Source organism: Phyllobates terribilis, unplaced genomic scaffold (genome assembly GCF_046119375.1).
Source record: "Phyllobates terribilis strain yellow unplaced genomic scaffold, ASM4611937v1 Scaffold_2__4_contigs__length_985480577, whole genome shotgun sequence".
Classification (NCBI taxonomy): Eukaryota; Metazoa; Chordata; class Amphibia; order Anura; family Dendrobatidae; genus Phyllobates; species Phyllobates terribilis.
The window spans coordinates 709,214,771-709,242,545 of NW_027362762.1; the positions used below are offsets into that span (position 1 = coordinate 709,214,771).

Genomic DNA, 27,775 nt, shown 5'->3' on the forward strand with positions numbered 1-27,775 from the left:
CCATCTTGGAAAAGCGGTCAGCGACCACCCAAATGACCGTACAACCGGCAGAGACGGGGAGATCAGTTATAAAGTCCATTGCTATATGCTGCCAGGGGGCAGCAGGTACAGGAAGCGGAAGGAGGCGTCCGGCTGGCAGATGTCTCGGGACTTTGTTGCGGGCGCAGGACACACAGGCAGAAACAAAGTCTATTATGTCCTTGTGCAGGGTAGGCCACCAATAGTGCCGGGCAATAAGCTGGAGGGTCTTTTTCTGACCGGCGTGGCCAGCTAGTTTAGACGAATGGCCCCAGTGTAGGATCTTCTCCCGATCAGGTACTGAAACAAACGTCTTACCGGGAGGGAGACGATTTAGACTCACGGGAGCCACCTGCATTACTCTGGCGGGATCGATGATATGTTTAGGTTCTTCCTCGAGATCGGACACCAGAAAGGATCGGGACAAGGCGTCTGCTTTGACGTTTTTGTCAGCCGGGCGAAAATGAAGAACAAAATCAAAGCGAGCAAAAAACAAGGACCACCGGGCTTGACGCGGGTTAAGTCTCTGGGCATGCTGGAGGTAAGCCAAGTTCTTGTGGTCAGTGTAAATTATTACCGGATGAAGAGCCCCCTCGAGTAGGTAACGCCACTCCTCCAACGCCAGCTTGATGGCCAATAACTCTCGGTCTCCTATGGAATAGTTGCGCTCAGAAGAGGAGAAGAGTTTGGAGAAGAAGCCACAAGTTACCATTCTCCCGGAAGATGATTTTTGAGTAAGTACCGCTCCGGCTCCAGAGGAGGAGGCGTCAACTTCCAGGAAGAACTGCTTGTTGCCGTCCGGGCGATGCAGCACCGGGGCGGAAGAGAAGGCCTGTTTTAGGGAAAGAAAGGCCTCCTCTGCTTCGGGCGGCCACTCTTTGGGATTAGTACCCTTACGGGTGAGCGCGGAAATTGGGGCAGTCCGGGAAGAGAAGTGCGGGATGAAGAGGCGGTAATAGTTGGCGAAGCCCAGGAACCGTTGAATAGCCTTCAACCCCTCTGGTCGGGGCCATTTCTCGATGGCAGACAGTTTCTCAGGATCCATTTGTAGGCCGGTCTGAGAGATAATGTAGCCCAGAAACGGAAGCGAGGTCTGCTCAAAGAGGCACTTCTCATATTTAGCATAGAGATGGTTCTGCCTGAGCCTGAGCAGGACCTGACGAACATCCCTCCGGTGAGTCTGGAGATCCGGAGAGAAGACCAAGATGTCGTCCAGGTACACCACTACGCAGGAGTAGAGAAGGTCCCGGAAGATGTCATTGACCAACTCTTGAAAGACGGCAGGAGCGTTACAGAGGCCAAAGGGCATTACCAGATATTCATAGTGGCCGTCCCGGGTGTTGAATGCCGTCTTCCATTCATCCCCCTGACGGATACGAACCAGGTTGTATGCCCCACGGAGGTCCAGTTTGGTGAAGATTCTAGCCCCCCTCAGACGATCAAATAACTCCGGAATGAGCGGAAGGGGGTACTTATTCTTCACCGTGATCTGGTTAAGGCCTCTATAGTCTATACAGGGACGGAGAGAGCCGTCCTTCTTTTTGACGAAAAAGAAGCCTGCTCCCGCCGGGGAGGTAGATTTCCGGATGAATCCCCTGGCCAGATTCTCCTCAATATATTCGGACATCGACCGGGTCTCAGCAGCGGATAATGGATAAATACGCCCACGGGGAGGAGAAGTACCAGGTAACAGGTCGATAGGGCAGTCGTATGGTCTATGAGGGGGTAGTGTCTCTGCCTCCTTTTTATTAAAGACATCAGCATAAGACCAATAAGGAATCGGAAGTCCAGGTAGATTAGCTGGGGTAGGAGAAGGACGGACGGGATGAACGGGAACCAGACAGGTCTTATGGCAGCCCTGTCCCCAGCGAAGGACTTCTCCGGTCTGCCAGTCAAGAACGGGTGCATGTTTCTGGAGCCAAGGTAGGCCTAGCAAGAGGGCGTGAGAGAGTCCAGGCAGAACATGGAAGGAGATACTTTCAGAATGCAGCATTCCCACCTGCAGAGTAATGGATTCGGTGATGAGTTGGATGGGGCGTGGTAAGAGCCCCCCATCCACGGCAGCAACAGACAAGGGTACAGCCAGAGGTTTGGTGGGGATGCGGTATTTCTCTACCAGGGACTGTGAAATAAGATTCCCGGCTGCTCCAGAGTCCAGTTGGGCTAGTTTGAAATAACGGTTCTCCCCGTAGACGATTGAAACTGACAACAGCAGGGATGGAGAGGATTTATTCTTGTCTAGGTGGACCTCTCTGAGCGAACCTAGACACAGGCGTTTCCCGACCTCTCCGGGCAGGCACGGATCCGGTGCTCCTTACTGCCACAGTAGAAGCAGGTCCCCTCGGCACGGCGTAAGTCCTGACGGGTCTTGACCATCTTGGTCTGGTCGACCTGCATAGGCTCAGGAGGGTGTACCTGGTTAGAGACAGAAGGAGTGACGGGTTTCTGAAAAGTAGGAGCTAGACGTGGTAACCTCCTCTCACGGGTGACCTCTCTGGCACGCTCCTGGAACCGTAGGTCAATCCGGGTGGCAAGAGTTATTAAGTCATCGAGAGTGGTAGGAATGTCCCGACCGGCAAGTTCATCTTTAATACGGCCGGACAGACCCTCCCAGAAGACGGAAACCAGAGCGTCGTTATCCCAGGCCAGCTCCGAGGCAAGGGTACGGAACCGTATGGCATATTGGCCCACGGTGAGACTTTCCTGACAGAGGCGTAGCAACGATGATGCGGATGAGGTCTTCCGTCCGGGTTCGTCGAAGACTTTCCGGAAAGCCGTGAGAAAAGCAGGCAAGTTGGACACCAGGGGGTCTCCTCTCTCCCATAGAGGATTTAGCCAGGCCAGGGCCTCCCCGGTGAGATGGGACATGATGAATGCAATTTTGGCTCGGTCGGAGTTAAACTGGTGGGACAATAGTTCAAAGTGCAGGGTGCACTGATTTATGAAGCCCCGAGCCTGGGCTGAGTCGCCTCCGAAGCGAGGAGGTGCAGAAAGCCGAGGTCCGGGGTAGGATATCATGGTGTTAGTGGACAGCGGAGCTGCCGGATTGCGAGACATGGCACTGGCGGAGGTTGTTGGTGGAGCAGTCAGAGTGTCCAGGCGAGTATTGACATTCCGCAGGTGACCCAGGATGGACTCCTGTTGGGACCTTTGACGGGACAGTTCATGACACAGGTCCGAGAGCGAGGGAGCTTGGGTGCCACCGGGTTCCATGGCCCGAGCAAACTGTAACGGGTCTGGGAGGCGGAACCTCTGGGCTACTATACAAGGGAGCGGTCCTTGTAAGGGAGCGGGTGGCGACCAGGCAGGCAGTCACAGCAGGTGACCGGGACAGTCTCTGGGTGTACGGGCAGGAGGTCACGGCAAGTGATCAGGGCAGTCTCTGGAAGAACGGGCTGGAGGTCACGGCAAGTGACCGGGGCAGTCTCTAGGTAAAGGGTAGGTACGACCTGTGATGGCTGAACCTCCAGGTAGGCTAGCAAGGCAGATGGAGGATGTGTGCTCCCAGGTGAGCAAGCGAGAGTCTCTGGAATAGCAGGTGGTCACAGCACGTGACGGAGGAGCCTCCAGGTAGGCAATCAGGCAGGTAGCGGAGAAGCGCTCCCAGGTGAGCGGGCAAGAGTCTCTGGAATAGCTGGTGGTCCCAGCACGTGACAGCGGAGCCCCCGGGCAGGCAAGCAGGCAGGTAGCGGAGAAGCGCTCCCAGGTGAGCGGGCAAGAGTCTGGAATAGCTGGTGGTCACAGCACGTGACAGCGGAGCCTCCGGGCAGGCAAGCAGGCAGGTAGCGGAGAAGCGCTCCCAGGTGAGCTGGCAAGCTGGTCCATAGACAGACTGACCGGAGTTGTAAGGCAGACCGTCGGACCTCAGGCAAGCAGGCAGGTAGCTGATGTGCGCTCCCAGGTGAGCGGGCAAGTTGGTCCTTAGACAGACTGACCGGAGTTGTAAGGCAGACCGTCGGACCTCAGGCAGGCAGGTAACAGGAAATCAGGCAGGATTAGGACAGCAAGCTGGCAGGAATCTGGCAGGTAACTGGCAGGTAACTGGCAACGGGACCTGAGGGCTGAAGCAGAGTAGAACGGTGCAACAACATTGCTCGGGCACCTCCATTTTGGAGGAGGTGCCTTATATATGGTAAAGTCCTCCGGCCATTGGCCGGGGACTCCTTAGGACGGCGCGCGCGGCCCCTTTAAGAGGGAGGGAGGGCGCGCGCACGCGCCCTAAGCACAGTGGCCGGGAAGGAGGGGGAGAGGGACGCTGGCAGAGCGGGAGAGGGACGCCGGGCACGGAGCAGAGCGGTGAGGGGAACAGCGTCCCTGCCTAGCAGAGGGCAGGGACGCCGGCACTACAGTAGGGCCTTCTCTTGGAGTGCACGCTCCCGACCTACGGGGCCTATGTGTCTACTGGCTCTGATACGTATCAGCACTTTAGCGATCCTGGGACCTATAGTTCTCCAGGTATTCCGGTTTATCTTACTAGGTCGTGGAGATCCCGGCAAGCTTCGAACCCAGTGTCCGGTAACTGCTTCTTCTTCGGGGTGAGCTAGTTAAGCTCCTCTGCCCCCTATGAACTAACTCTCTCTACTCTTTTGCCTTTGGCCTACTTGGACCCTCAATAGGCTGGCACACCTAAAGCTCACCTCACTGAGCTACACTGAGTCTTGATCTGGATAAGCTCCACTGCAGGATAGCAATTGCAGGAGCTGGAACAGGCTTTTGTCCTCTGAGGTAACTCTTCTCAGACTGCACTGGACTCACTGCTAACCCAGACTCTGACTTAGCCTCACAACTCACTTAGACTACAGCTGCCTGGCTCCACCTTCCCTTATATATCTCCCTAACGGGCTCCCTCTGGTGTTCTGAGGTGGAAGGTGGAGATGTGTGAATGGTTATGGGGGCCTCTTGTGGAGGAATCCTTCAATACACCCTTCTAGGATCTGTGATACCAAGCACAGCTGGGCTTCACAACACCCCATGACAGCTAAATCCATCATGGAGCGGGTCGGGGCGTGTGGAGCAGGCTCAGCAGTCGAGACCGCTCCATGCGCAGCAGATGCCAGCTATATTAAATAGTAAGCATTTACATTTAACTCCACAGCCAGAGACGATCTTTGCCTGCTGCTGTCTGTTTCTGATCTCAGAGAACCGATGGATTTCTATGGCAGCTGGGGGTCTGGTGAACGCCCTCATCACTGCCATCTTGGTTATCCTAGGAAGCATAGTCATAGCCTGAGCCTCATAGGAGACTGTAATTTACACTATATATTGACATACTGTGGTACTGTAGCATATACATAGTAAAAGCAATAAAACAATTGCAACTTCAAGTCCCCTGAGAGAACTAAAAAATAAACGTAAATAATATAAAAAAAAAGTTTTTAAAAATATTTTTTAAAAAATCCTATCACCCATTTTTCTTAAAATTAAAAATAAAGAAATTAAAAAATTAAAAAATAAACATATCTGGTATTATCGCATCCATAAATATCAACATAAAACAATAATAATCTTTTTATTTATATAGCGTCAACATATTCCTCAGCGCTTTACAATTCAGACAATTTACATACATTATCATCGCTGTCCCCATTGGGGCTCACAATCTACATTCCTTATCAGTATGTCTTTGGAGTGTCGGAAGAAACCGGAGAACCTGGAGGAAACCCACGCATAAAAAAAAGAATGAACTCATACATTAGACACCATAAAGACAAAAAGAAATAATATATAATTAGAAGCGATCACAAGATTGTATCTACCCCAAAACGGTATAAATAAAACCATTACCTTACCATGGAAAAAATAAGTCTTCACATGGCTACATCGATGGAAAAATAAAAACGTTAAGCATCTTGTAAAATGACAGTGGAACAAATTTTTTATTTTTTACAAATTCATGATTTTCTTTTCACCACATAAAAAAATAATCTGTGCAAATTTAGTATTATCATAACCATACTGACTGGAGAATCATGTTTAACCCCTTTCTGACATTTTCAGTAACAGTATGTCCCTGTGCCCTGGGCCTATTGGGCCAGGGACGTACTATTACACGCAATGCTATCGCGTCCACACACAAGCTGTGCGGGGCAATCGCTGCCGGGTGTCAGCTGATTCTCACAGCTGACACCCAATGCTATATGCCAGGAGCACCCGGCACATTAACCGCTGAAATTCTTAGATCAAAGTCGAGCCAGGGCAGGTAAGCGCAGCCTCTTACCTTGTCTTCGGCGTCCTGCGCTGTCTGTGCTGGTTCCCGCTAGTTGCCATGGAGACCCGATGTCGTCATGACGACATCCAGGTCACCATACAGCAGAAAGATGGTAGATTGTGCACAGTGCACAATCTAGCTAACTTGTGTGTGCAGGGGCTGCAGCCTGCATTGCATAGAGATGCTGCTGCATCTCTATGCTATGCAAGTGATCAGCCTTCAAAAAGTGAAAGTCCCATAGTGGGACAAAGTGTAAAAGTAAAAAAAAAGTGTCAGAAAGTGAAACAAAAAGGAAAAAAAATTGTAAAAATATATAAAAAAAATAATAATAATAATAATAATAAAAAAATAATAATATATGGACCCATAAATAAATATTATTATGGGACAAAAAACAAAACAATAAAAGTACACATATTTGGTATCGCCGCGTCCAAAATGACCTGACCCCTAAAACTATCCCACTAGTTAACTCCTTTAGTGAACACGGGAAAAAAAAAAAAAACAAAGCAAAAAATAATGCTTTATCATCATACCACTATACAAAAAAGAGAATAAAACGCGATCAAAAAGGCGAAGGTAAATAAAAATTGTACCGCTGAAAACGTCATCTTGTCCCGCAAAAAACAAGCTGCCATACAGCTCCATCAGCCAAAAAAGAAAAAAGTTATAGCTCTCAGAATAAAGCGATACAAAAACATTTTTTTCTTTAAAATAGTTTTTATTGTATAAAAGCGCCAAAACATAAAAAAAATATAAATGTGATACCGCTGTGAACGCACTGATCCGAAGAATAAAGCTATCTTATCAGAACGGCATAAAAAAAACCTCCAAAAAAACATGACATGGTGGGGACTCACGCATATCACTTGAGCACACGCGATACAACGTGCATACCCGAGTACCCAATGCAAACTCAAGTAGCGAGCACTTGCGCTGAAGACCAATGACAACTTATTCAATATGATGACCTAGTGTTATCAAATTCTGTGTTATACATCTGGGTGCAAAATGTTCACTATACCCCTTGCTAAAACCCTTGAGGGGTCTAGTTTCCAACATGGGGTCACTTGTGGGGAGTTTCCACTGTTTAGGCGCATCAGGGACTCTCTAAACGCGACATGGTGTCCGCTCTCGATTCCAGACAATTTTGCGTTCAAAAAGTCGCAGAGTGCTCCTTCCTTTCTGAACCATGCCGTGCGCCCAAACAATGGTTTTCCCCACATAATGGGGTATTCACGTACTCAAAAGAAATTGCACAACAGTTTTGAGGTCCATTTTCTCCTCTTTCTCCTGTGAAAATAAAAAATTTGGGGCTAAAAGATCATTTTTGTGGAAAAAGTTAGATTTTTTTTATTTTCAAGGCTCCATGTTATAAACTTCTGTGAAGCACCTAGGGGTTCAGGGGGCTCGCCACACATCTAGATAAGTTCCCTGAGGGGTCTAGTTTCCAAAATGGTGTCCCTTGTGGGGGGTTTGCACTGTTTAGGCACATCAGGGGCTCCCCAAACGCGACATGGCGTCCCTTAATTATTCAAGCAAATTTTACATTCAAAAAGTCAAATGGAGCTCCTTGCCTTCCGAACCCTGCCGTGCATCCAATCGGTGGTTTCCCCCCACATATGGGGTATCAGCTTACTCAGGAGAAATTGCAAACAAATGGTATGGTGAAATTTCTCCTGTTAACCTTATGAAAATGCAAAATTGGGGGCAGAAAGACATTTTTGTAGGAAAAATGTGAACATTTTTTTTTACAGCTCAATATTATAAACTTCTGTGAAGCACCTGGGGGTTTAACGTGCTCACCACACATCTATATAAGTTTCTTGAGGGGTCTAGTTTCCAAAATGGTGTCACTTGTGGGAGGTTTCCACTGTTTAGGTACATCAGGGGCTCCCCAAACGCAACATGGTGTCCGCTAATTATTCCAGCAAATTTTACATTCAAAAAGTCAAATGGCGCTCCTTCCCTTCCAAACCCTGCTGTGCGCCCAAACAGTATTTTTCCCCACATTTGGGGTATTGGCATGCTCAAGCGAAATTGCACAGCAAATTTTGGGGTCCATTTTTCCTGTTACACTTGCAAAAATAAATTGGGCTCTAAAGTAACATATTTGTGGAAAAAGTTAAATGTTCATTTTTTTTTCACATTCCAAAAATTCCTGTGAAGCACCTGAAGGGTTAATAAACTTCTTGAATGTGGTTTTGGTCACCTTGAGGGGTGCAGTTTTTAGAATAGTGTCACTTTTGGGTATTTTCCGTCATAAAGGCCCCTCAAAGTCACTTCAAATGTGATGTGGTCCCTAAAAAAATGGTTTTGTAAATTTTGTTGGAAAAATGAGAAATCGCTGGTCAACTTTTAACCCTTATAACTTCCTAACAAAGCAAAAAAATGGTTTCAAAATTGTGCTGATGTAAAGTAGACATGTGGGAAATGTTATTTATTAACTATTTTGTGTGACATATCTCCCTGATTTAAGGGCATGAAATTTCAAAGTTTGAAAATTGTGAAATTTCCGATTTTTTCCACAAATAAATGCAAGTCATATTGAAGAAATTTTACCTCTATCATGAAGTACAATATGTCATGAAAAGACAGTCTCAGAATCAGGGGGATCCTTTGAAGCGTTCCAGAGTTATTACCTCATAAATTCACAGTGGTCAGAATTGTAAAAATTGGCCTGGTCATTAACGTGCAAACCACCTTTGGGGGTAAAGGGGTTAAAGGTCATTTTATCATGCAATAAACCATAAAAACAAAAAACCATGGTAGATTTTAAAAATTTTTCCATTTCATCCCATATGGATTTTTTTTAACCATTTTTCTGTACAGTGCATGATAAAATGGTAATGATGTCATTCAAATCTGCAATTCGATTTGCAAAAAGCCAGCTCTCATTTGGTTATGTCAACTGAAAAATTAAAAAGTTATGCATCCTGGAAGATGTGGAGGAAAAATCAAAAGCGGAAAAATGAAAAATCACTTGGACAATAAGGTGCATGTTCACATGTTTTTGCTGCGTTTTCCTGAGTCTCCCCCCACACATTTTTGCCATGAAAAATGCAGCATTTTAATGTTCCAGTAAAATGAATGAGATTTTTGAAATCTCATGCTCATGTTGCTTATTTTTTCCTTGGAGATTTGACGCAATTTCACATCTGAAGCATGTAAATTCTTTCAGAATTTTTGTAGTGTTTTTCATCTATTCTAATAAAAGGGAAAGATGCATAATAAAACCATGCAAGAATTTGGGGGGTTGTGCAGCGTTTTTCGTGCCAAGAGACACATTTTTGATGCATAAATGTCTAAAGCAAATACTTAAAGGAAACCTGTCACCAGAAAAAATGCTACTAACCTGCAGATATTGGATTAATCTGTAGGTTAATAGTGTTATTAACCTGCCCGCACCTGCACTTAGCTGAATGCTACGGGGAGAAAATGAACTTTATTCCCCGGGCTGTGTTCGGAGTTCAGCCATCAGGGAGGCACCGGCATGGGTTCAGTCATCGCTCTGAGTATGCAGACCGGTGGCTGTGACCGTGCCTACGAAACTGACTGACAGCCTGCAGAGCGAGTGTCAATTAGTGCTAGGGGTAGCAAGATGAAAGCCATTCCTTAAAAAGTAAGTATCCAAGACCTGCTATGTTTTGGTAAAATCTACATGAAGTCTGTCAAAAGCACATGGTAAAAGATGTTATAGTCTGATGAGACCAGGGTTGAACTTTTTGGCCATAATTCCAAAAGGTATGTTTGGCGTAAAGCCAACACTATGCATCACAAAAAGAACACCATACCCACATTGAAGCGTGGCGGAGCCAGCATTATTCTTTCGGGCTTATATTCAGCAGCTGGAACTGGGGCTTTAGTCAAGATGTAGAGAATTATGAATAGTTCTACATATCAGTCATTTTTGCATCAAAACCTTCAGAACTTTTCTGAAAGGCTAAAGATAAAGATTCACACAGGATCTCCGGCATCGCGCTCCTGCGTAGACATACTTCTCTACCCTGTTGAGGGCACACTGACCTACATAATGGCCACACGGAGGTCAAAAGGACACTATTTTGATTTCTGTCTGGCAATAGAAGGCAACGGACAAATTTAGCGTATACATTGCATACTTCGCCAACATTCATGCTAAACATGGAGGAAAAACATAATGAGGACAGGGCCTAATACTGCTCAACGTCTGGCTTCCGGGTACACAAAACTACAGCATAAAACCTACCACAATCATAAATACATAAAAATGCAGATAAATATCCACATATACTCATTAGCACACAGAAGACCAAACTTAAGGAATATATTATACACATATATACATACTAATATATATACTTACCTACGCTCATCTCATAGTCTCTGGAAGCTGCAGGGGCCAACACAACAAAGAAGCCATAACCAAGTATAGAAGGAGGACAGAGCACAGAATGGAGAGAACTCAACCTTCTCTTGTCCTGTCTGGCTCTGCAGACGATCAGTCTGTTATCCCCGTCTCTCCCACCCTCCTTCCTTTACGACAGCCTTTTGTGATATGGAGAACGTTGTGCTATAGTTCTTTAATGCTGCAACCTTCTGGCCAAAGTAATTTTGTCTCTTCTTAAACATAGAAGGCATAATAATGAACTCTCCGAAGCTGGGCCCCTATAGGAAGCATGTCCGCTCCTGTGAGTTAGGGGAGTTGCCTATCGCATACTGTTTACAAATTGGGTATTAAAACAGTATGCAGTGGGCTCTTAGGCTCCCCCTTGTGGTGACCTCAAGTAGGTGAAAAAAACATTATTTACAGTAACTCTAAAACTATATAGGAGCTTTATAGTTCTGCACCAGGAAGACGGAGTTCCAGAGCCTCAACCATTATAGAGATATACTGAGAAATAACAATATTATTAATATGAATGTTAGGCAAAAGAAAAACGCTATAGTATTAGAAGGTAAACATTTGCTTAAAACACAAATATATGCATACATTCCCAATTTCTGCATACTAAAACAATTTTTATTGATCAGCTATTAAGCAATATATCCCCAGGGTAGAAAATTAGATATTGTTCAAAACAATGTTTTTGTTTTTCTTGTGAAATCTGGATATTATAATACTGCACTATAGTAAATGTTAGTAACAATCATATCAAATAATGACATCTTATTAACCATTCAACAGCACCTGAAACGACAATCGGCAAAATATAAGTCAGATACCAACTATACTACGAGGGCAGCAGAGAGGCCAGAGAACTTTAAAAAGAATCGATACAAAGACATCTTTCCATGTAAGCCATAGCCGTTATTGTTCATTTTTGGATATTATGTTTGTATTGTAAGCAAATAAAATATACTTACTATAAATATGATCCAAACTTTACTAAATATTATTTACCTTGAGGTTTGAAGATTTGTTTTATTTGCTGTAATAGGCCAGGTAATGCTTTTTTTAATATATTAAAATCAAACTAAAGCAAAAATGGCGAGCAGGGATAAAAAGTATCTGACAGGCTTGCAGGTAATGTGTTAAAAAGGTAAAAGGGATGACCTAGAATTTAAATCAGATTTTTATGTTAAAGGGAATCTGATACCAGGTTTTTTCTCCTCCATCTGAGAGCCGCATGATGTAGGGGCAGAGACCCTAATTCTAGTGAGTATCACTTACTGGGTTGCTTGCTGTTATTTCGATAAAATCCCTGTTTTATCAACCACAGATCTAGCAATGCTCTGAATGCTGAGCTCCGTATAACCCCGCCCATCCCACTGATTGGCCGATTTCTTGCCATGTTTACAGAAAGATGCCAATCAGTGCTGAGGGCAGGGTGGGAGGATGCGGGTGAACTCAAGAATATGATTGACTACCTGGCAGCAGGTTTACTAATGATAATTTGCAATGGCTAAAAAAAAAGTGATTTTATGAAAACTATGGCAATCAGTAAGTGACACATTGCTGGAATCAGGGTCTCTGTCTCTAAATTATGTTGCTCTCAGATCAGGTGGCAAAAATGTAGACAGATTTTCTTTAAAGAGGACCGTTCACAAGAGCTAAATTAATGGAAAGTGTGAGATCTCAGGAGAGATAATAGCCTTGGGGGGTTGTAGGATCCCGTTTTGCATGCCTGGATCACAACTTGGAAGTTCGGGCCCAACTTTGCTAGACAGTCGGGCCCTTTTGGGGGACATTAGGGCTGTGTTTGCAAAGTTTTGGCATTGGAATATATTTAGAAGAATTACCAATCTAAGGCTGTCCATTGTCTTATTAAATAAATAAGTCATCCCCAGGTTGGTGATAGGTATTCTTTATTGAACTAGAGGGCAGGAGGCTAATAAGCCCAAAGCTGCAAGTCATAATACATGGCTTTGTACTCTTTGTGACACACATGCAGTGCTAATTATGTTTTACTAGGAACTACTGCTGCTTTTTGCAGCACAGTTCTTACAGCTGGAATCCCTGCTCTTACAGTGTTTTACTTGTTATTTGATCAGCAAGTGTTAATGAAGTCTCTAGCACTCTCTGTGCAATCCCTCTGGATTCTGGATTCTGCATAAATGGCCACCAAGGGCAGAAAAACCATCTGCAAACTCTTAAACTCCTTTAGGCTATGTGCCCAAGATGCAGAAATGCTCCGGATTTTTCCTGAGCGTTTCTGCATCTCCCTGGCAGAAAAAACGCATGCGGATTGTACATGCGAATTGTACATGCGAATTGTACATGCGGATTGTACATGCGGATTGTACATGCAGATTGTACATGCGAATTGTACATGCGGATTGTACATGCGGATTGTACATGCGGATTGTACATGCGTTTTTCCTGCCAGGGACATGCGGATGTGAAGCGTTCTTCAAATGCATTTCTGCATGCGGGTTGACAAGCGCTTTCCAAGTGATTTTAGCATCACTTGGAAAGTGCTTGACAACTTGGTCACACTATATAAATCCATGCAAACAGCCTAAGACTGTGTGCCCACTATGCGTTTTTTAAGCGTTTCCGCAGCGGCAATTCCACTGCAGAAACGCTTAAAAAATGCTTGATAGAAGGTCTGCCATGTTTCTCAATGATAATCCGCATGTGCTGAGCACATGCTGCGGAAATTTCCGCTGCGGATTATCATTGCGGAAAAATCCGCAGCACTACCAATTATTTTCGTTTTCGCCGCCATTGACTTGCATTGGACCGCATGACATCCGCATCACTGAATCTGCAGATGCGGATACCATGTATTTCAATGTGCGGATGGTACCCGGGTTTGGAGAAGAGGAGACTCTCCTCCGGACCCGGGTACCATAAAAGAATAAAAAAAAGAATAAAATAAAAAATATACATTATACTTACCTTCTGATGGCCCCTGGTGTCCTTAGCGATGCGTCTTGGCTTGCCAGCAGCTCGCGATGGTCTAAAAAGGACCTGCCATGACGTCATTTAGTCATGTGACGCTGATGACGGCGGTCACGTGACCCGTCACATGACTAAATGACGTCATGGCAGGTCCTTTTAGTCCACCGCGAGCTGCCAGCAAGCCAAGACGCATCGCTAAGGACACTGGGGGCCGTCAGAAGGTAAGTATAATATTTACAACCCCTGGCAAAAATTATGGAATCACCGGGTTCGGAGGATGTTCATTCAGTTGTTTAATGTTGTTGAAAAAAAGCAGATCACAGACATGGCACAAAACTAAAGTCATTTCAAATGGCAACTTTAGGGCTTTAAGAAGCAGTAAAAGAAATCAAGATTAAAAATGTGGTACTCAGTAAGGGTATTTTTTTGCAGACCAAGCAGAGGGAAAAAATTATGGAATCACTCAATTCTGAGGAAAAAATTATGGAATCATGAAAAACAAACACACAAAAGAACACTCCAATACATCATTAGTATTTTGTTGCACCACCTCTGGCTTTAATAACAGCTTGCTGTCTCTGAGGCATGGACTTAATGAGTGACAAACAGTACTCTTCATCAATCTGGCTCCAACTTTCTCTGATTGCTGTTGCCAGATCAGCTTTGCAGGTTGGAGCCTTGTCATGGACCATTTTCTTCAACTTCCATCAAAGATTTTCAATTGGATTGAGATCCGGACTATTTGCAGGCCATGACATTGACCTTATGTGTCTTCTTTCAAGGAATGTTTTCACAGTTTTTGCTCTATGGCAGGATGCATTATCATCTTGAAAAATTGTGTCATCATCCCCAAACATCCTTTCAATTGATGGGATAAGAAAACTGTCCAAAATATCAACGTAAACTTGGGCATTTATTGAAGATGTACTGACAGCCATCTCCCCAGTGCCTTTACCTGACATACAGCCCCATATCATCAATGACTGTGGAAATTTGCATGTTCTCTTCATGCAGTCATCTTTATAAATCTCATCGGAACGGCACCAAACAAAAGTTCCACCATCATCACCTTGCCCAATGCAGATTCGCGATTCATCACTGAATATGACTTTCATCCAGTCATCCACAGTCCACGATTGCTTTTCCTTTGCCCATTGTAACCTTTGTTTTTTTCTGCTAAGGTGTTAATGATGGCTTATGTTTAGCTTTTCTGTATGTAAATCCCATTTCCTTTAGGCAGTTTCTTACACTTCGGTCACAGACATTGACTCCAGTTTCCTCCTATTCGTTCCCATTTGTTTTGTTGTGCATTTCCTGTTTTGGAGACATATTGCTTTAAGTTTCCGATCTTGACGCTTTGATGTCTTCCTTGGTCTACCAGTATGTTTGCCTTTAACAACCTTCCCATGTTGTTTGTATTTAGTCCAGATCTTAGACACAGCTGACTGTGAACAACCAACATCTTTTGCAACATTGCGTGATGATTTACCTTCTTTTAAGAGTTTGATAATCCTCTCCTTTGTTTCAATTGACATCTCTCATGTTGGAGCCATGATTCATGTCAGTCCACTTGGTGCAACAGCTCTCCAAGGTGTGATCACTCCTTTTTAGATTCAGACTAACGAGCAGATCTAATTTGATGCAGGTGTTAGTTTTGGAAATGAAAATTTACAGGGTGATTCCATAATTTTTTCCTCAGAATTGAATGATTCCATAATTTTTTCCCTCTGCTTGGTCTGCAAAAAATGACCCTTACTGAGTACCACATTTTTAATCTTGATTTCTTTTACTGCTTCTTAAAGCCCTAAAGTTGCCATTTGAAATGACTTTAGTTTTGTGCCATGTCTGTGATCTGCTTTTTTTCAACAACATTAAACAACTGAATGAACATCCTCTGAGCCCGGTGATTCCATAATTTTTGCCAGGGGTTGTATTTTTTATTTTTTACCATTCTTTTACGGTCATACTATATAAATCCATGCCTGTTGCATGGATTTATATAGTGTGACCAAGTTGTCCAGCACTTTCCAAGTGATGCTAAAATCGCTTGGAAAGAGCTTGACAACCCGCTTGCGGAAATGCATGTGAAGAACACTTCACATCCGCTTGTCCCTGGCAGGAAAACGCATGTACAATCCGCATGTACAATCCACATGTACAATCCGCATGCGTTTTTTCTGCCAGGGAGATGTAGAAACGCTCAGGGAAAATCCGGAGCATTTCTGCATCATGGGCACATAGCCTTAGTGATAGTTACAAGCAGTTAGCACATTATGATTTTGCTCTAAGTTTGTAGGTAATATAGAGCTCTAATTGCTATAAAAATATGTTATAATCACACAGGACAAAATTTGAGAATTATTTAAATAAAAAAATCTAAAAGGTGTTCAAAGACGGACATTCACTTTAAAGACAAGACAAAAAGATACTTAAAACTTTAACATGGGGAATCCCAATAACAGAGATATCAAGATGAGTTTAAAGTGCAGTTTCCCGCTCTAATGGTATATAACAGAACACGTCTTTGTATAGACACAAACATGTTTAGTGTAAGGTGGAAAAACACAAAAGGTGGTGGGTGTGTAAACAATAAATGGGTGGAATGGAAACTTTTCAGTGGGTTTGTGGTCAAATACAACATACAGTACATAAAACAGACGTATTAGAAAATGATCATGACACTCATATAATACATATAGCTGCACAGCACAAATATGGTGAGCTGGGAATGTTTTCAGTGTTATTTCACCTTATTTCTCTATATTACAGTTGACCACAGTCGTGTAGAACTCTCTCTGATCACCTCAGATGAAGACACGGATTACATCAATGCCAGTTTTATTAAGGTAGATAGTTTAATAATTCTGTTGTCTGCAAAGAACATTAACTTGAATCTGTCATCAGGTTTGCACTACTCGTCTGAGAGCAGCATGATGCAGGGGCAGAGACCGTGATTCCAATGATGTGTCACTTACAGGGCTGCTTGCTGCAGTTTTCATAAAATCCCTGTTTTCTCTATTACAGATCTATCAGTTCTCTGAATGCTGAGCTCTGTCTAACCCCGTCCACACCACTGATTGGCAGCTTTCTGTGAATACTGTGCATAGGCAGAAAGCTGTCAATCAGTTGCGTGGGGGTGGAGATATACTGCGCTCATGAGTATGGTAAGAAGTTTAGTAGTCCTCTAGTCATAAGCTAAAAACGGCACTGTAATCATGTGCAAAAAGCATTTTATGTAGTTAGATTGTACCTGCTCATTTAGTCATAGGGGTGTGCTTCATTGCATTCAGTCAGGCTTGTCGCTGGGAATGATGTGTTGCGCCGATGTCAATCAAATCTGCTTTGAAAAAGCCTGCGCTTGCAAAGTGTCAATCAGGGAGCCGCGCTTGCTCAATGTGGATTACGGAGCCGGGCATGTGCCGTGGTGAGCGGCTCTCTGATCGACACTGTGCAAGTGCGGGATTTTACAAAGCGAATTTGAGTGACGTCGGCGCAACCCCGGGAACATCATCGCGTGGATGGCGACAAGCCTGACTGAATGCAATGAATCACACCCCTATGACTAAATGAGCAACTATATAAAGTGCTTTTTGGACATGATTACAGCGCTGTTTTTAATGAAAAAAGTGTGCTAGTGATGCACATTGCAACACTAACAATGCACTGTGGACAGTTTACATGCTAAAAAGGACATGACCGGTTCCCTTTAATGTCTTATTAGTGTTTCTGAACTAAGAAACATCATGGCTTCCCCTTTGTGTATCTATATGTATATACTATCCATGGTTTGTGGGTGACATCATGACTGTCTCCTCAACCTGTCACTTCCTCTATCCATGTTGCTGCCTTTTGGATACATTTTAACTCATGTCTAAGTGAACACTGTTGTGTCATGCAGCCAAAATGCTATTAGCCTGCAGATATAGGGTTAATCTGCAGGTTAATAGCATTAGAGCATGCCTATATAGGTGAAAGCCAGTGGCTCCCGAGTGGAATAAAGTTCAATTTCTTCTGGGTGTCACACTTTCAGTACAGCGGCCGGGCACCTTTCTAACACTAGAATAGACGCTATATCTGCTGGTTAGTAGCGTTATCTGACCTGATAGGTTCCTTTTAAACGTTAGAAAAGATAAATGACAACGTGTTACATTTTATTGAACTAGGACTCAAGATATCTGTGTTTTATTGCTTGAGTTAGTATTGCCTATTAAATTAAAGGGGTTATCCCACAATTACGACGTAACACCTATACACAGGATAGATGATTTGTTGGTAATTATTGTCATACTGACAGAGTCTCCTGTTTGAATAGAATGCCTGTCAAGCATGCACACTTCCACTTGATTATTTGTCTATGGCACTTGCCAGTGGCATAACTAGAGTCCGATGGACCCCAATGCAGAATTTGGACCTGGACCCCTAACTGCATGTTAGACAGATGTATGGGCCCTTGTAGCTTTTTAAATCCTGTAAAGACATACAACCCCCCCCCCCCCCATAATGTAATAATGTCCCCATCTTGTATTCATTTCCCCCATCCTGGGCTCTTTCCTGGTATTATGTTCTCTATCCTGGGCAACTTCCAGTAATAATGTCCCCATCCTGTCCCCCTTCCAGTAATAATTTCCAACATCCTGGGCCTATCTTGGTATAATGTCCCCATCCTGGCCCCTTCCTGCTATAATTTCCCCCATCCTAAGCCCCTTCCTGTAATCATGTCCTTGTCCTGGCCTCTTCCTGGTATAAAGTCCCCATCCTGGCCCCTTCCTACTAGAATTCCCCCATCCTGGGCCCCTTCCAGTAATAATTTCCTTCATCCTCGGCTCCTTCTTGGTATATTGTCCCTCATCCTGGGGCGCTTCCAGTAATATTGTCCTACCATCCTGGTGTAATGTCCCCATCATGACCTCTTTCAGTTATACTGTCCTTCATCCCGGGCTCCTTCTTGTTATAGTGTCCCCCATCCTAGGCCACTTCCAGTAATAATGTCCCCCATCCTAGGCCACTTCCAGTAATAATGTCCACCATCCTTCTGTAATGTCCACCATCCTGGCCCTTTCCAGTAATATATGCCCCCCATCCTGGCCCCCTTCAAGTAATACTGTCACCATCCTGGTGTAATGTCCCCATCCTGGCCCCTTTCTGCTATCATTTCAACCATATAATTGTCCCTGCTATATAATTGTCCCCAATTCTGGTACAATGTCCCCATTCCCCATCCAGTATTAATGTCCCTATTCTCTATCCTGTAATAATGCTTCCCGTTCTGCCACTGTTCACTAACAGACTTAAAAAAAAAAACAAAAAAACATTCTTCTAACCTCACACTCCCTCGTTGTCCTCGTCCTCTTTTGTGGCCGATGCAGAGGCCGGCAGCTGGCTTTGACATGCTTGGTATGGTTGACACGTGATATCACAGTTATGCGTCAAATGTTCCTGGCATGCTGACATCAGCGGCTGGCCTCTGATTGGCCGGTGACATGTATTGCAATGTAGGGACCCAGCGGGTTTTTGTGTTGCAATACATTTCATAGCCAAGCATTTAGCTCTCCGACCTTCATCAGTTACATAGACAATAAAGGCAGACTGCCACTCTATTCACACGGGAACTCCGGACCTCTGTTCTCACGATTAGTGGAGGTTCCAGAGGTGGGAGCATCATTGATCAGGAACTTATAAAATATCCAGTGGATAATTGTAATTATGGGACAACACCTTTTTCTTTTCCTCTAGAAATAAAATGTGTCCTGTTAGTGCTTCGATGATAAATCTATCAGATAGTAGCACCTAAAATCAGCACTGTAATATTAACTTTTAGCATTTTTTTTATGTACAATACAAAGTTTTATTGTGGTACCATGTTAGCCAGAAAAATGAATGTAAATGCTTTTATGCCCAAAAATGACAAAAGTATTCTTGGAGTGATACCTTTATTATTGGCTAACAAGAAAAAAAAATTTATATGCAAGCTTTCAGAGCACAGAGGCTCCTTCTTCAGGCAATATTGTGCTCTGAAAGCTTGCATATACAGTACAGACCAAAAGTTTGGACACACCTTCTCATTTAAAGATTTTTCTGTATTTTCATGACTATGAAAATTGTACATTCACACTGAAGGCATCAAAACTATGAATTAACACATGTGGAATTATATACTTAACAAAAAAGTGGGAAACAACTGAAAATATGTCTTATATTCTAGGTTCTTCAAAGTAGCCACTTTTTGCTTTGATGACTGCTTTGCATACTCTTGGCATTCTCTTGATGAGCTTCAAGAGGTAGTCACCGGAAATGGTCTTCCAACAATCTTGAAGGAGTTCCCAGAGATGCTTAGCACTTGTTGGCCATTTTGCCTTCACTCTGCTGTCCAGCTCACCCCAAACCATCTCGATTGGGTTCAGGTCTAGCACCCCATCACTCTCCTTCTTGGTCAAATAGCCCTTACACAGCCTGGAGGTGTGTTTAGGGTCATTGTCCTGTTGAAAAATAAATGATGGTCCAACTAAACGCAAACCGGATGGAATAGCATGCCACTGCAAGATGCTGTGGTAGCCATGCTGGTTCAGTATGCCTTCAATTTTGAATAATTCCCCAAAAGTGTCACCAGCAAAGCACCCCCACACCATCACATATTTTCAGTTGTTTCACACTTTTTTTGTTAAGTATATAACTCCACATGTGTTAATTCATAGTTTTGATGCCTTCAGTGTGAATGTACAATTTTCATAGTCAAGAAAATACAGAAAAATCTTTAAATGAGAAGGTGTGTCCAAATTTTTGGTCTGTACTGTATATATATTTTTCCGGTTGATAAAGAATAATAATAAAGGTATCACTCCGAGAATGCTTTATTATTATTATTTATTATTATAGCGCCATTCATTCCATGGTGCTTTACCTGTGAAAGGGATATACATAGCACAAACAATTACAATAAATTTTAGAAGACGGCGACTGGTACAGGAGGAGCAAGAACCCTGCCCGCGAGGGCTCACAATCTACAGGGTATGGGTGAGGATACAGTAGGTGAGGGTAGAGCTGGTCGTGCAGTGAATGGTGGAGCAAGGGTTACTGCAGGTTGAAGGCTTGTCGGAAGAGTTGGGTCTTCAGGTTCCTTTTGAAGGTTTCCATGGTAGGCGAGAGTCTGATGTGTTGGGGTAGAGATTTCCAGAGTAGGGGGGATGCACGGGAGAAATTTTGTATACGATTGTGGGAAGAGGAGATAAGCGGGGAGTAGAGAAGGAGATCTTGTGAGGATCGGAGGTTGCGTGTAGGTAAGTACCGGGAGACTAGGTCACAGATGTATGGGGGAGACAGGTTGTGGATGGCTTTGTATGCCATGGTTAGGGTTTTGAACTGGGTCTCTGGGCAATGGGAAGCCAGTGAAGGGATTGACAGAGAGAAGAGTCTGGGGAATAGCGGGGGGGCAGGTGGATTAGTCAGGCAGCAGAATTTAGGATAGATTGGAGGGGTGCGAGAGTGGTAGAAGGGAGGCCACAGAGCAAGAGGTTACAGTAGTCGAGGCGGGAGATGATGAGGGCGTGCACTAGTGTTTTTGCAGATTCATGTTTGAGGAATGTGCGGATCCGGGAGATATTTTTGATTTGGAGTCGGCAGGAAGGGAAAGGGCTTGGATATGTGGTTTAAAGGAGAGGTTTGAGCCCAGGGTTACCCTGAGGCAGAGAGCTTGCAGGACTGGGGAGAGTGGGCAGCCATTGACATTGATGGATAGGTCAGTTGGGGGTTGGGGGGGTTGAGTGAGACAGTGGAAAGATGATAAATTCAGTTTTGCCCATGTTAAGTTTCAGAAATCTGTCTGTGTTTTGTCATTTTTGGGCATAAGAGCATTTTTTTTTTGTAATTTCACGAGTGACTATCATTACTGTACATTTACACAACAATATTACAAATAATCAGCTTACCCGATGACACACATAGAAATGAGTAAGGATGCTTACGCGCTTCAATAAGGCATATGATTTGGTGACTTCTCAATCGTGTGACTATTTGTAACTGATCTTTAAAAAAATTTAATAATATATGTTTAAATGTGACAAATCATCAATGAAGTGTTACCATTGTAATCATAATCACATGATAAACACCTACATTTAGGTTTAATTGCCAGACAGTCAAGCAACAGTATATACACAACAATTTGCAGATCTTACTATTTTAAATGTTAGTGTGCCTATGTAAAGTGGCCATTTACATGTATTTACACATTGAGAAGATCATAAATATACCGCTCTTTTCTGAATGTTTGGTTCAGTTGATTAATAAATTGGGATCTGGAGGAATAGATTAGCTCTTTTGGGGCGCACTTGATCATGCATTGTGGTTATGCGTGTGCCCCTTCCTTTTGTCCTTTCCCTTCCCTCGGTTCAACTTGCTGGACATTTGCCTTTCTTCAACTGTGTTAAACTATGTAATTATATAAATAAGGATTGAACGTATTTGAATTGTTATTATGGATAAGGCCAGGGGCACACTGTTTCTGTGCTGTCAGACTACAGTAGACATCGGGAGATTTTCCCGGCATACACTGTAAAGTTTAGTGTTGAGCGAACATGCTCGACACTGCTCGGTACTCGCCCGAGCATCACGCTACTCGGGATGTTCGGCGAGCACCGAGCATTTCCGGGTTACTCGGGCGGGAGCTCGGGTCTCCGTCCTGCATGTTTGGCGCTCTTTACAGAGCCAATGAACATGCAGGGATTGCCAACCAGTCACTGTAATGCCGCAGCCATGTTGTTTGTGGGCATTACAGTGATTGGCTGGCCGCACAGCGTCACCTCGTGTATTTAAAACCGGGCGCCGCCATCTTGGACACAGTCGCTCCGGATCAGACAGTGTAGGGACAGCGCTGCTAATTTAGGGAGAGATATATCCTGCAAAATAGTTACTGTAGGGTCTGTAAAGGCTGCCAGATCAAACAAACAGTCCTTCTCAGGACTCATATCCATCCCAGGTATATCAGGCAGGCAGGCAGGCTGTATAGGAGACGCAGTGGTTATACCAGCAAACGCTGCATTACAGTCCTGTGTGCTGCTCCTGTTGCTGAAATTGCTGGACTTAACTCCAGGTCCCGGGGGCCAGGAAAAATCCTTTTTTTTTTATTTAAATCCTCTTTTTTTTTCCTCCTTCACAATGTACAAATACCCATCTTATTAACCTTTTGGTGTCCCCCCCACCCCCCAAAAAAAAAAGTGTGCCTCTGATTTTTCAGACACAAATATATCTGTTGAAAATAGTCTGGTGTAGGCCAGAGAAATAGAAGTGTGGTTTTGCAGTTCTATGGGCCATTTGTATCTAAAAAAAACAGTGTGAGTGTGTCGCTCACTGTTCAGCCGCAAATGTATATATTTAAAAAAGTCTGGTATACACCAGTAAATTATTACTGTGGTTTTGATGTTCCATGGTAAAACATCTCTATTATCCTGTTTTTGGCATTTTTTGCTGTATAAAAATAATAATAGTGTCTCCCTGATTTTTCAGACACAAATATATCTGTTGAAAATAGTTTGGTGTAGGCCAGAGAGACAGAAGTGTGTTTTTGCTGTTCCACGGTAAAAAATCTCTATTATCCTGCTTTATGCATTTTTTGCAGTAAAAAAAATAAAATAATAGTGTCTCCCTGATTTTTCAGACACAAATATATCTGTTGAAAATAGTCTGGTGTAGGCCCGAGAAATACAAGTGTGGTTTTGCAGTTCCACGGTACAAACCTCTGTATTATCCACTTTTGGGCCATTTGTATCTAAAAAAAACAGTTTGAGTGTGTCGCTCACTGTTCAGCCGCAAATATATATATATTTTAAAAAGCCTGGTATACACCAGTAAATTATAACTGTGGTTTTGCTATTCCACAGTAAAAAATCTCTATTATCCTGCTTTTGGGATTTTTTGCCGTAAAAAATAAATAGTGTCTCCTGATTGTTCAGACACAAATATATCTGTTGAAAATAGTCTGGTGTAGGCCCGAGAAATACAAGTGTGGCTTTGCAGTTTCACGGTTCAAACCTCTGTATTATCCACTTTTGGGCCATTTGTATCTAAAAAAAACAGTTTGAGTGTGTCGCTCACTGTTCAGCCGCAAATATCTCTATTTAAAAAAGTGTGGTATACCCCAGTAAACAATAACTGTGGTTTTGCCATCCCACGGTAAAAAATCTCTATTATTCAGGTTTTGGTAGTTTTTTCCGTAAAGAAAAACAGTAGTGTCTCCTGACTGTTGTGACACAAATATATATCTGTTGAAAATAGTCTTGTGTAGGCCCGACATCCCAGTGTGGTTTCGCAGTTCCACGGGTCAAATCGCTGTACTATCCAGTTTTGGGCCTTTGGTATCTAAAAAAAAAGCAGTTTGAGTGTGTCGCTCACTGTTCAGCCGCAAATATCTCTATTTAAATAAGTGTGGTATACCCCAGTAAACAATAACTGTGGTTTTGCCATCCCACGGTAAAAAATCTCTATTATTCAGGTTTTGGTAGTTTTTTCCGTAAAGAAAAACAGTAGTGTCTCCTGACTGTTGTGACACAAAAATATATCTGTTGAAAATAGTCTTGTGTAGGCCCGACATCCCAGTGTGGTTTCGCAGTTCCAAGGGTCAAATCGCAGTACTATCCAGTTTTGGGCCTTTGGTATCTAAAAAAAAAGCAGTTTGAGTGTGTCGCTCACTGTTCAGCCGCAAATATCTCTATTTAAAAAAGTGTGGTATACCCCAGTAAACAATAACTGTGGTTTTCCTCTTCCATGGTTCTAATCTACTCTTTATTACCCTTTTTCCATTGATAGTGCAAGTGTAAGCTATTTTACTTCATTTACAATGGGCAAGGCGCGTGGCAAGGGACGTGGAAGTGGACGTTCTGGTGATGGTTCGTGCAGAGGACGGGGCCGTGGCCAAGGTGAAAATGTGCCACAACCAACAGCCACATCTTCTCGCTCCCACTTCTTGACCGAATTACTAGGGAAGCACAGAACAACACCAGTATTGATAACTGATCAGTGTGAACAGGTTATTAATTGGATAGCAGACAATACTTCCAGTTACCTGGGCACCACCACCTCCGGTCTGTCTTCCACACGGTCAACTCTTAGTAGCCGTGAGTCTCGACCGCATACTCCTCCTCACCCTGATGCTCCTTCCTCCCACCATGCCGAGTGTCGTCAGACAGCAAGTGATCCCACACTTGGACACTCTGAAGAGCTGTTCACTGGTCCATTTCCATATTTGGGCCCCTCGCCTGATACGCTTCAAGTGGTGGAAGAGGAGATCCCATGTTGCGATGCCCAAATATTTGAACAGCCACGGCCACAGGAAGTCGACGTTGGCAATCTGTCACAAGAGGTGGACGATGACGAGACACAATTGCCAGGAAGTGAGGAGGAGGATCGTGGTGCGCAAGTGGAAGAGGAGGAGGTGGTGGATGATCTAGTAACTGACCCAACGTGGAAGGAGGACATGCAGAGTGAGGCCAGCAGCACACAGGGGGAGGGAGGCAGAGTACCCCAACAGGCAGGAAGAAGCAGTGTGGTGGCCGCAGACAGAAGGCAGGCAACCGTTCCCCGTAACACCAACACGAGGGACATTGCCAGTACAAGCGGTAGGTCTTCCAGAGTCTGGAATTTTTTTAAAGACTCTGCTGATAACCCCAAAAAGGCCATATGTTCCACCTGCCATGCCAGCATCAGCAGGGGAGACAAAACTACCAGCCTGACCACCACCAGCATGATCAGGCACATGGCAGCAAAGCACCCGACTTTGTGGGGCGAAACCCAGGGTCCACGACCAGTGTCAGCGGGTGTCACCACTGCTTCTTCCACTGTTGTGCGTGCAATAGAACCCCCTGTTGTGTGTGCAAGGCAATCCCCTGTCCATACTGCATGTAAAGATGCCCCCTCCTCTCAGTCTTCACTTGTTATGGCAGTTTCTCAAGAAACAGCATCAACGTCCACGTCCATGTCCCACCACAGCGTTCAATTGTCCATATCCCAGACCTTTGAACGAAAGCGGAAATTCGCAGCTAACGCCCCACAGGCCACAGTCCTAAATTCGCACATTTCACGACTGCTTGCATTGGAAATGCTGCCTTTTAGGCTGGTGGAGACGGAATCCTTCCGCAATCTTATGGCGGTGGCCGTCCCTCGGTACTCAGTCCCCAGCCGACACTATTTTGCCCGGTGTGCCATCCCCGCACTACACAAGCACGTGTCCCAAAGCATCTGCCGTGCCCTCAACAACGCAGTTACTGGGAGAGTCCACCTGACAACGGACACGTGGACAAGTGCTTGTGGCCAGGGACGGTACATCTCTCTGACGGCACACTGGGTAAACATAGTGGAAGCCGGGACCCAGTCGGACCTTGGGACGGAACACATCCTCCCCACACCGAGGATTGCGGGCCCTATGTCAGTCAGAGTTGCCCCCACAGTGTACAGCTCCTCGCATCCTCCTCCTCCTCCTCCTCATGTTCAGCCTCCATCTCAGATATCACCACATCAGTTACAAGCTGGAAGCATTGCAGTACTGCCTCCGCCAAGCGGCAACAGGCTGTGCTGAAACTCATAAGCTTAGGTGATAAACCTCACACTGCTTGTGAGTTGTGGACAGCTGTGAAAGAGCAGGCAGATCTGTGGCTGAGATCGCTGAACCTACATCCTGGCATGGTCGTGTGTGACAATGGCCGTAACCTGGTGGCGGCTCTGAGGCGAGGTGAGATCACACACGTACCATGCCTGGCTCATGTGCTTAACCTCGTGGTTCAGTGGTTTCTTAAATCGTACCCCGAGTTGCCAGATCTGCTCGTGAAAGTACGCCGCCTGTCAGCTCATTTTCACAAGTCGGCTACAGCTTCCGCCGCCCTTGCTGTGTTGCAGCAGCGTTTGCAGCTTCCGGCACACCGACTGGTGTGTGATGTCCCCACACGTTGGAACTCTACCCTCCACATGTTGCAAAGGATTTGTGAGCAGAAGAGAGCAGTTGTGGAGTACCAGCTGCAACAAGGCCGTCGATATTCAAGTCAGACTCCACACATAAGACCTCAGGAGTGGACCTGGATGTCTGACATATGTACCATCCTGACAAACTTTGAGGAGGCCACCAAGATGGTGAGTGGCGATGACGCCATCATTAGTGTCAGCATCCCACTTGTCTGTCTTTTGCAACGCTCTCTGCAGAGAATTAAAGAGGAGGCATTGCAGCCAGAGTATGATGAGATGGATCAAGAAGCCGTAGCGGGCGATTACACACAGCCCAGCCTCATCTCATCCCAACGTGCATTGGGGGACAATGAGGGATAGGAGGAGGAGGAGGAGGAAGAACAGGAGCTGCTATCATGCGTTGTAGATGGTAGTACCTGTACAAGTGTCATACCGTCGGTTCAGCGTGGGTGGCCTGAGGACAGGGGGGAGGAGGAAGAGGAGGAGGAGGAGGAGGAGAGCATGGTCAGTCGTCATCTTGGTGAGGACACGGAAATCTTGCCCGCTACCAGTCTGGCACGCATGGCTGACTTTATGTTACGCTGCCTTAACCATGACCCTCGCGTTGTCAAAATGTTGGGTGACAGTCATTACTGGTTGGTGACACTTGTAGACCCCCGCTACAAGGAGAACTTTCACTCTCTTATTCCTGAGGTGGAGAGGTCTACAAAAATGGGGCAATACCAGAAGGCCCTTGCTGCAGAACTCTTAAAAAAATTCCCATCTGAACACGCTAGCGGCAGAGGTCACAGTTCGTTGCCCAACCAAGGCGTACAGGCGAGAGAGATGCAACTCCAATCCAGCAGAGGCAGGGGAACACTGTCAACGTTCTGGGACAGTTTTCTGACACCCGCCCAGCTTACAGGCCCTGAGGCGCGGGGTACTCTCACAAGCAGTGGAAAGTTTCAAAAGATGGTGAGGGAGTACCTTGCCGATCGTACCAGCGTCCTCCGTGATTCCTCTGTGCCTTTTAATTATTGGGTAGCCAAGCTGGACACTTGGAATGAACTCGCTCTGTACGCCTTGGAGGTCCTGGCCTGCCCTGCCGCTAGCTTGTTATCGGAGCGTGTTTTTAGTGCCGCTGGGGGAATTATAACTGATAAGCGCACTCGCCTGTCAACGGACAATGCTGACAAGCTGACTCTTATCAAAATGAACAAGGGCTGGATTGGGCCAGACTTCTCATCACCACCAAATGACAGCAGAGTAACATAAAGTCAAATCCACTGTGTTATTTCAGG

General features: G+C 44.8%; 1 protein-coding gene across 3 annotated transcripts in view; it reads left to right on the top strand.

Annotated features, from left to right (window-relative positions):
* Positions 1-27,775, top strand: part of PTPN22 (protein tyrosine phosphatase non-receptor type 22) — a 233,985-nt gene that overhangs the window by 56,859 nt on the left and 149,351 nt on the right. For all 3 annotated transcript variants that reach the window (XM_073667164.1, XM_073667163.1, XM_073667162.1), the window contains exons 2-3: positions 11,394-11,502; positions 16,323-16,399. In XM_073667164.1, the coding sequence (XP_073523265.1) occupies positions 11,394-11,502; positions 16,323-16,399 (186 nt within the window). The remainder of the gene's footprint in view (positions 1-11,393; positions 11,503-16,322; positions 16,400-27,775) is intronic.